Source organism: Coregonus clupeaformis, chromosome 18 (genome assembly GCF_020615455.1).
Source record: "Coregonus clupeaformis isolate EN_2021a chromosome 18, ASM2061545v1, whole genome shotgun sequence".
Classification (NCBI taxonomy): Eukaryota; Metazoa; Chordata; class Actinopteri; order Salmoniformes; family Salmonidae; genus Coregonus; species Coregonus clupeaformis.
The window spans coordinates 28,733,934-28,744,279 of record NC_059209.1 but is presented as its reverse complement, the minus strand read 5'-3'; the positions used below and the strand labels follow the sequence as shown (position 1 = coordinate 28,744,279).

The window sequence follows — 10,346 nt, the reverse complement described above, 5'->3', positions numbered from 1 at the left end:
ACCACTTGCAACGAGTCCACACTCAACATCTCTGCAGCGAAATGGACCTCAAACTACGTAAAATATGCAAGCCAAATTATATAATGGAAGGAGAAACCGACTTACGTGCAAACAAATATGACAAAAGAAGAACTAGCTAAAGAATGAATCAACGGAGGAGATTCGCATGTTGCCTTGGTATTCAGAGAACGGACGATTTATGTTGACGCACGCGGAAACACAACTCGATTTTTTTTTTTTTTTACCGTTCTTCTTTAATAAATTTTACACCAAGAAAAATGGCCACACATTTAAATAATTGAGTACTGTTTAATATTGCGAAATGTTATATTTAGCAATGTGTCTCTATTTAAGAAGATTTGTTGATTACATACCTTGGAAACTAAATGCTAAGAGTATCGGTTCACATCGGACACATAACAACGTTGGATCACAACAAACAACTCAAAATCCGGAAGCAATACCATAACTGCCTTTGATAGCTCCTCGTACGCTCTCTTTTAACTACTAGCTTTTTTTATTATGAATCTTCCTATAACGTTAATACGTTGATTTGTATTATCTTCATAGGAAAGTCATGCAAAACGATAAGGATCGTAACGCAAATGTTTACACCTGTATTTGTTTTAGCACGGACAATATTTTCCTTGAAGAGTTCAAACTTCATGTCAGATTTCTATCCGAGCAGCAGTTAGAACGAATTATCAAGCGGTGGGTATCTACTACTAGCTAACTAGCCAGTACAGTAGATCTGCAAAGAATTGTCATGGTAAAGCATCTTGTTGGATAAATGTAATAGCTAGCTAGAAACCAAACTTTTAGTAACCAAACTTCTGTTTGCGTAACAGGTTTTAAGAAAGCTTGGCTGCTCCACTAACACACAGTTCAAGGATATCCTGACAAAGGCAATCACGCATTTTGAGTATGTTATTAAAATTGTACTGAATTATTAATCTCGAAAACCAGAGCGTTGGAAAATTGTGGGAGGCAACGCGGATGTCTAGAGACACTACTGAAGGATAATTCCATTTTAATATGTGGTTAAATGTTTCCTTTCTAGATTGCCAAAGAAGTTCAAAGGCGCCAGAGCCTTGGTGTGAAGTCAGCTGAGAGAGCTGTTGCCATAAAGGAGATGTATAAACCCCTCCATGACCATGTCTACCATCTACAGGTAGGAAGAAAGCCTGCAATACTGTAGTCTCCATACACACTAAGACTGTACAGTGTAATATTTGACTTACACTATCTCTTCAGGAGTCCTATCTGGCTCCAGAGTTTAAGCAGATGGTGGATTATTGAGTTTAATGCAGACAGAAGCAGTTGAGTTTTCCATAGAGTTCCTATTTGAAATAGGTGATGCATGTCATTATTTTTCATTTTTTGAAGTCAAAGATCTCGTGCTTTCCTGTGTTTAAAAAAAGCTTCTGTGATGAGCTGATAGAAGATATGGAACACTTTGAACAGTCTACAGTGCCCAATGGCAGACCCAACACAATGAATAACTACGGGGTATGCTTCCTCTTTCATATAAAATAAATCTGGAGGCTATTAGATATGGAGACTTCAGGCAAAATGCTCAATGTATCAAGGGTTACCTGTGGTAACTCATGTTCATTTTGTTTGTGATTATCTTTTGTCCACACAGATCCTCCTGAACGAGCTAGGGTTTGACGATGGCTTCACTACCCCTCTCCGTGAGCAGTATCTGCAGCCTCTCACATCGCTGCTCTACCCTGAATGTGGGGGACGCTGCCTAAACAGCCACAAGGCCTTCATAGTGAAATACGACATGCATGAAGACCTGGACCTCAGCTACCACTACGACAACGCAGAGGTCACTCGCAACGTGTCTCTGCAGAAAGAGTTCACTGAAGGGAACCTCTACTTTGGTGACATGAGACAGGTACCTAGTCAGAGCCAGATTCGGAAGTGTAATAACACAATATCCCATTATTATAGATATTGAAATGTATGAATTGACCTTATGTAGAATGAAATAACAAATAAAGCAGGGCTCTTGGTTTAGATTCATACTATCTCTCATTGATTCCGCACACTGTGGTTTTAAAACCATGCCAGTTTACACAGGTTACACACTGTTATATTTCAGATTGTGAAATCTCCCAGAAGAATTAGTTGCACAAACAAAAGTCGCCACAGCCCTATGAGTAAACGTTCTCATTGTTAGTCTAGTGTGGCTCAGTGGTTAATATTGTTTTTCCTGACCCTGCAGGTGCCTCTGAGTGAGAGCGTGTACGGAGGTAGAGCAGAGAGTGACAGAGGGTCTTCTCCACAGAGTACAACACATGCCCATCTACTCTGGCCAGCGCTGGAACCTCATTGTCTGGATGAGGTCCTCACAGGAGAGGAACAAACTGTGCCCCGTGTGCAACAAGAAGCCCACCTTGGTCGAGGGATAGGGCTTCGCAGAAGGCTTCACCAGTGACTCAGGGATGTCTCTTCTACAGAATGTAACTTAATGCTGCTGGTCCATATGTATTTGTGTATGTTAGTATAACTTGTCTGGATATCTGCTTATTGTGGAGATTATCGCATGTGCGAAAAAATAGTTGTGGAGAGGAAACATGATAGACATTAGGAACATAGAGAGGCTCTTCACCACTTCTACATAATACCTCACTACAAACTTCATTACACAGTGTCACAATTATTCCTATCTTTTCTAAAACATAATGTCCATAAAAAATATGTGTAGCCTGTGACTCGAATGGTCTTTTGTCTAGGTAGTGGTATTACATATCCAAAAGTCAATAGACACTAGTGAAGAAAACCTGAGCTTTCACCTTTAAACCTTACTTCTAGTGGGCTTGCTTCTTGTTCACAGAAATATGATATTTTAAATGCTGTAAACTTTATACATAATGTAAGTAATATAAATAAATTCATAGCTGTAGTTATCTTAGTACATCAGTAATATATTTTTTAGAAAACAATAATGCACAAGCATATCTCTGTATTGGTAAAATCAATAATATTGAAAGGTTCAACAACATATTTACACACCAAATATCTCAAGAATACAGTTTGTACATAGTATTTATAATAATGAATTTAATAAACGATAATTGTTAATCAATTTATTGCCCCTCTATGTGCATTCCTCTTTTGTTGTCAATTCAAATTTTTTGGTTGTTTATTTTTTCCAGTGGCTTGAAAACACAAGAGGGAACAGGGAATAGGAAAGCTAGTTTGCTAACAGAAGAGATGCACCATACAACCTCTCAAAACACACACCAAAACACTTTTTTTTCTACTAAAGAAGGATATTCAAGAACTCATTTGTCACATGAAAAGGCAGGCCATTTTTACAATCACTGACATTGAAATTCTCGATTGCACTTAGTTATCCTGGACCTTATACTTTATACTTACTATACACTGGGTGTATAAAACATTAAGAACACCTGCTCTTTCCAAGCCATAGACTGACAAGGTGAATCCAGGTGAAAGCTATGATCCATTATTGATGTCACCTGTTAAATCCACTTCAACCAGTGTAGATGAAGGGTAGGAGAGGTTAAAGAAGGATTTTTAAGCCTTGAGGCATGGATTGTGTATGTGTGCCATTCAGAGGGTGACTGGGCAAGACGAAATATGTATTAAGTGCCTTTGAACCATGGTAGTAGGTGCCAGGTGCACCGGTTTGTGTCAAGAACTGTAACCCTGCTGGGTTTTTCACGCTCAACAGTTTCCTGTGTGTATCAGGAATGGTCCACCACCCAAAGGACATCCAGCCAAATTCACACAACTGTGGGAAACATTGGAGTCAACATGGGCCAGCATCCCTGTGGAACGCTTTCGACATCTTGTAGACAATGTTCCCTCTATGCTGCGCGTGTGTGCAGAAGAAATATCAGCCCGCGCAGAGGAGGAGATTGAACTTCACTCCGTTTTCTACAGTTTTCCCCCTTAGTTAACACTATCAAAAGTTTCCCATTACCGTGGGAATTGTGATCGAATCAACGCAATATTAGCCACTTTCAATGCAACATACCGAAACAAAACGAACTATGCAAAGCTAAGTATGCAAGATATTTAGTTTTAGGCAGAAAGCATTGGAGTAGGATTATATTGCATTGATACTCACCACTCAGCCCGTACTCTACACAAACATATGACTGTGTTTACAGCATGAGTGGTCGTGAGTAGATGCGCTTGTTTTGCGATCAAAGCCAGAGCTGCATGTAGCCACGTGGGCACATTTGTTCATATCCTAGTTAGTGAGTTATTAGCCCAGTTATAGCTAATTCGTAGTTAGCAATGGGGGAGTGATTGCTTCCCACAAGAGCACAAAACATGTACATTTCTAGACGTCTTTGAAAAGCAAGTCAGGTAAAGAGCTTTTTTTTGTCTTAAAGGGGCAGTGTTGTATTTTGAGACGGGCTTGAATAAGCTAAGTAGCCAATAGGCAGAGGGTAGCATAATTTCTCTGTTTTTCTGTAATAATGGTATGGGAATAATAATGCATTTTATTTTGTAAAGTGGTTTCTTGCATCAAACAACACAACAACATTTTCAGTCACTTCCTTGTCTGAAGGACAAGTGGATAAACAGGATAATGTCAAGCCCTGCATGTTTTTTTCAAAAGTCATGGAATGTAGGCCTACAATGAACACCACACATTGGCTGCTATTGTAGGCTGAATGATAGAACAGCTATTTCCATGTTAAAATGTTATGGGATGCATTTTATCCATTGTTGTTTATGGTAGCCCACTCTGGTAGGCCTAAATGATGATCAAATAGCCACAGGAGCCTACTTGACCACTGTCTGAAACTGGAACTTAAAGCAGGTACAGCCTCAGTGTTTATAGTAAACAAAATTTTCACAACATTCAAGTTTGCGCTCAGCAGACCTGAAATGTACTCAGTGCCCCAAAAAATTAGAGTCCATGCCCCAACGATTTGAGGCTATTCTGAGGGCAAAAAGGGGTGCAACTCAATATCAGGAAAGTGTTCCTAATGTTTTGTAAACTCAGAGTATATCTCTGTATGAACAAACTGTGAAAAATAAATACTATATATATATATATATATATATATACACACACACAGTTGAAGTCGGAAGTTTACATACACTTAGGTTGGAGTCATTAAAACTTGTTTTTCAACCACTCCACACATTTCTTGTTAACAAACTATAGTTTTGGCAAGTCGGTTAGGACATCTACTTTGTGCATGACACAAGTCATTTTTCCAACAATTGTTTACAGACAGATTATTTCACTTATAATTCACTGTATCACAATTCCAGTGGATCAGAAGTTTACATACACCAAGTTGACTGTGCCTTTCAACAGCTTGGAAAATTCCAGAAACTGATGTCATGGCTTTAGAAGCTTCTGATAGTCTAATTGACATCATTTGAGTCAATTGGAGGTGTACCTGTAGATGTATTTCAAGGCCTACTTTCAAACTTAGTGTCTCTTTGCTTGACATCATGGGTAAATCAAAAGAAATCAGCCAAGACCTCAGAAAAAAAATTGTAGATCTCCACAAGTCTGGTTCATCCGTGGGAGCAATTTCCAAACGCCTGAAGGTACCACGTTCATCTGTACAAACAATAATACGCAAGTATAAACACCATGGGACCACGCAGTCGTCATACTGCTCAGGAAGGAGACGCATTCTGTCTCCTAGAGATGAACGTACTTTGGTGCGAAAAGTGCAAATCAATCCCAGAACAACAGCAAAGGACCTTGTGAAGATGCTGGAGGAAACAGGTACAATAGTATCTATATCCACAGTAAAACGAGTCCTATATCGACAACCTGAAAGGCAGCTCAGCAAGGAAGAAGCCACTGCTCCAAAACCGCCATAAAAAAGCCAGACTACGGTTTGCAACAAATATCTTACTTTTTGGAGAAATGTCCTCTGGTCTGATGAAACAAAAATAAAACTGTTTGGTCATAATGACCATTGTTATGTTTGGAGGAAAAAGGGGAAGGCTTGCAAGCCGAAGAACACCCTCCCAACCGTGAAGCACGGGTGTGGCAGCATCATGCTGTGGGGGTGCTTTGCTGCAGGAGGGACTGGTGCACTTCACAAAATGGATGGCATCATGAGGAAGGAAAATTATGTGGATATATTGAAGCAACATCTCAAGACATCAGTCAGGAAGTTAAAGCTTGGTCGCAAATGGGTCTTCCAAATGGACAATGACCCCAAGCATACTTCCAAAGTTGTGGCAAAATGGCTTAAGGACAACAAAGTCAAGGTATTGGAGTGGCCATCACAAAGCCCTGACCTCAATCCTATAGAATATTTGGGGGCAGAACTGAAAAAGCGAGGGCGAGCAAGGAGGCCTACAAGCCTGATTCAGTTACACCAGCTCTGTCAGGAGGAATGGGCCAAAATTCACCCAACTTATTGTGGGAAGCTTGTGGAAGGCTACCCGAAACGTTTGACCCAAGTTAAACAATTTAAAGGCAATGCTACCAAATACTAATTGAGTGTATGTAAACTTCTGACCCACTGGGAATGTGAAATAAAAGCTGAAATAAATAATTCTCTCTACTATTATTCTGACATTTCACATTCATAAAATGAAGTGGTGATCCTAACTGACCTAAGACGGGGTTAAATGTCAGGAATTGTGAAAAACTGAGTTTAAATGTATTTGGCTAAGGTGTATGTAAACTTCCAACTTCAACTGTATATATATATATATCTTTATATAAATATCTTGACACAAAATATATTCTCATATACAGCACATACAGAGGAGATCCTTCACTCCCCCTTTCTCCTATATCCCTCTACGTTGTTTCTAAAGCTACGTGTGTCCTGAAGATTATACAGTCAACATGTTTTCAACAGAGATATCTATGACAGTTTAAAAGCAGAAGCTGTTGCTCGATTTTTGGACACATCAAAATGGACAGCTATATGAGGAATCAGATCAAGTAAAAATATACTGTACATTCAAGCTAAGTTATTCCTTGTACATGTATTCCCAGCAGCTAATTTCTTTACATTAGATGTCATATGCTGTTAGTCCATGCCACCTTGTACTGTCCTCTGCAGGCATTCTAGAAGAGTCTTAGTGTGTGAGTGGGTCAGCGCTCTACAGCTATGTACTGTACAGCGTCTGCGGTCGACCCACATATGCCTGTGCTCTGTCACACAGTAGTCACTGCCTACAGCGTTGTTTCGCTGCTCATGTCCCTGTGGCGGGGGTGGTCAGTGTCTGTGTCGTAGTCCGACTCCATCTCGATCTTCACCTGGGGCACGGGGAAGGCCATGCCACGGCCATGGGCCATAGGGACCGCTGGGGACGAGGGGCAGGAGATCTTCAGATGCAGGGTGATGCTGAGGAACGGCAAGTCCCAGTTATCATTCATATCATACATACCTGTATGTATGTCCTGTGTGGTTTAGATGGGTTCGATTCTCTCTGGGGCCAGCCATTCGAAAATGTATACATGCACTACTGTAAGTCGTTTTGGATAACAGAGTCTGCTAAATGACAAACATGACATACACAGTGAGAGGCAAGAAACACAGAAGGGAGGGGGGACTGGAGACAGGAGAGGGGAAGGTAACCTTGGGCTAGACAGGGAGGGAGTCAGTAGTGAGATGTAATCTGGAGCTGGTGCAAAGTACCAGAGAGTGAACTAGACTAGAGGAGAGGTTGGGCAAACTAAAGTGAAACAACATGACAGAGAGATAGGCTAGCTGTCAAATGTGATTGATGTCTGTTCTTTATGCCGTAGTGTTCCAAGCCTTTCTGCGGTTTAGTTCGCACCCTATGGGGAATGTGAGATGTGGGGAGGAATGCAACGCACAGTTTGTGAAGCATAAATGCAAAACTAACAGTAAAAGAAACAAACATTCTCCTTATGTTGCAGTTTCCCCTCTGCTAATTTCACAGTCTTCAGAAAAATTATTAGCAAATATGTAGGCCTATACTGAACCATGCTTCCTTAAAAGCAATGCAGACATGAATTTGATCATAGTTTCTATTTGATATAAGGAGTCAAAGATAACATGCAGATAACATGACTAAAAGGAAAGAGGGGAGAGGAATATTCAACTATACGGGATGAAGACACAACTAAGAACAAAACAGTGGTGTTTGTGAATGGGACCCATCGATAGACTTCTAGATTATTGGGTACATACAACAACACACGGAGGAAAAAGAAACAACCAAAAACTCGGAGAAAGGCCTGATGCATGTGGTATGAGGTCACAGTGCACCAAACACTGTTCACTCTCAAATACTGCTATCTGCTACATACAGATAGAATGTAAAACTTTTATTCATCTATTCAAATATGCCACACATTTCTACAGAATATAAACCAAGCCAGTGCCTTAAAAGTAGGATGTAAGAATACATAGGAAATAGTGTATGACTAGTGTGTTGGAATTATGCACATGCATGTGCCTGTGATGTGTGTACACATATCGAGACACATTGACACAAAATTACACAACTCGTTTTCATAACGCAACACATAGGAGTGCAGGGAAAATAGCAGCAAGGGCTGCTTAGCAAACCTCAAATAACATCTGCATTGCATTAAAGTGCATGGAGAGAAGGGTATGAAGGCATATTCTCTGAGATATAGCTTATACTTCAGCCCAGCCATGACAGAACACTACGGAATACTGTGTCTGTGAGAAATTATGTGTGGAATTATGGATGCTGTGTGTGTGTGTGCGTGCGTGCATGTTTCTCTGTGTCTGCTTATATCTGCCAGGCTGATGTTTAATGTCTATGTAATCTATGAATTAGGGGAAGTATTTGCCTGGCTGGCAGTGAGCAGCCCACTGTGACTGGGCGTCAGCGGGCTGAAGGAGGTCACTGTAGGGGACGTGTAGTTTGAGCACACAGTACCTGCGGTCCACGTCAGACTCAGAGCTGGGCGAGCAGTTGGAGTACGCGTGGTACTTTTCCTGTATACAAACACACACATGCACACACATACAAAACAAACACACCCACACACACACACAAAACACAGCCATCAGAAATACATTATTTAGCAAGGATTGTTTTTCTCTAAATCAGCCAGTTGGTGACAGTAAAACCTAACATTTCTCACCTCGTCTTCGCTGTCTTCTGCTCTCCCTTTCTTCTTGTCTTTCTTCTTCATGTCATCTTTATCACCCTTCTTCTTCTTCTTCTCCTTTTTCTTGTCTTTCCCAGGCAGGATATCATCTATCCAGGCCAGGTCGTGTTGAGAGAACACCATGTCCAGCATCTTACGCACCACAAGCAACCCCAGGATCTGATGGCCGCACAAGCACATGATCACTATCCTCAACTTCTGGGACAAGAAAATAACATCAACACGAAAGAAGATTCAAGTAAAGCTCTTCATAAGTAACCAGCATTTACATCATAAGTAACCAGCATTTACATCATAAGTAACCAGCATTTTTTATTTATTTATTTCACCTTTATTTAACCAGGTAAGCCAGTTGAGAACAAGTTCTCATTTACAACTGCGACCTGGCCAAGATAAAGCAAAGCAGTGCGATAAAAACAACAACACAGAGTTACAGATGGGGTAAACAAAACATACAGTCAAAAATACAACAGAAAATATATATACAGTATGTGCGAATGTAGCAAGTTATGGAGGTAAGGCAATAAATAGGCCATAGTGCTAAATAATTACAATTAGTATTAACACTGGAGTGATAGATGTGCAAAAGATGATGTGCAAATAGAGATACTGGGGTGCAAATTAGCAAAATAAATAACAATATGGGGATGAGGTAGTTGGGTGGGCTAATTTAAAAATTAAAAAAATAAATTGGTCATTTAGCAGACGCTCTTATCCAGAGCGACTTACAGGAGCAATTAGGGTTAAGTGCCTTGCTCAAGGGCACATCGACAGATTTTTCACCTAGTCGGCTCGGGTATTAGAACCAGCGACCTTTCGGTTACTGGTACAACGCTCTTAACCACTAAGCTACCTGCCGCCCCATAGTAGCTTTCAGATGGGCTGTGTACAAGTACAGTGATCGGTAAGGTGCTCAGACAACTGATGCTTAAAGTTAGTGAGGGAGATAAGAGTCTCCAGCTTCAGAGATTTTTGCAGTTCGTTCCAGTCATTGGCAGCAGAGAACTGGAAGGAATGGCGGCCAAAGGAGGTGTTGGCTTTGGGGATGACCAGTGAGATACACCTGCTGGAGCGCATACTACGGGTGGGTGTTGCTATGGTGACCAATGAGCTAAGATAAGGCAGGGATTTGCCTAGCAGTGATTTATAGATGGCCTGGAGCCAGTGGGTTTGGCGACGAATATGTAGTGAGGACCAGCCAACGAGAGCGTACAGGTCACAGTGGTGGGTAGTATATGGGGCTTTG

The 10,346-nt window shown here is 40.9% G+C and overlaps 2 protein-coding genes across 5 annotated transcripts in view; one reads left to right on the top strand and one right to left on the bottom strand.

The window, feature by feature from the left end:
- Positions 1-289: 289 nt before the first annotated feature.
- LOC121587268 (2-oxoglutarate and iron-dependent oxygenase domain-containing protein 2) lies at positions 290-2,914 on the top strand. Of its 4 annotated transcripts, XM_041904181.2 has the most exons (6): positions 290-711; positions 849-922; positions 1,061-1,171; positions 1,422-1,509; positions 1,646-1,903; positions 2,234-2,914. In XM_041904181.2, the coding sequence occupies exons 3-6, from the start codon at positions 1,149-1,151 to the stop codon at positions 2,444-2,446; spliced, it is 582 nt and encodes a 193-aa protein (XP_041760115.1). In that variant the 5' UTR covers positions 290-711; positions 849-922; positions 1,061-1,148; the 3' UTR covers positions 2,447-2,914. The 4 variants fall into 4 exon arrangements, with proteins under 4 accessions (XP_041760115.1, XP_041760116.1, XP_041760117.1 ...); XM_041904182.2 differs by lacking the exon at positions 849-922; XM_041904183.1 differs by lacking the exon at positions 1,422-1,509.
- A 3,753-nt stretch (positions 2,915-6,667) lies between these two features.
- Positions 6,668-10,346, bottom strand: part of LOC121530667 (electrogenic sodium bicarbonate cotransporter 4-like) — a 67,653-nt gene continuing 63,974 nt past the window's right edge. The window contains exons 25-27 of the mRNA XM_045226836.1: positions 9,074-9,259; positions 8,866-8,924; positions 6,668-7,331 (exon numbers count right to left, since the gene is read on the bottom strand). Of these exons, the coding sequence (XP_045082771.1) occupies positions 7,160-7,331; positions 8,866-8,924; positions 9,074-9,259 (417 nt within the window). The 3' untranslated portion in view covers positions 6,668-7,159. The remainder of the gene's footprint in view (positions 7,332-8,865; positions 8,925-9,073; positions 9,260-10,346) is intronic.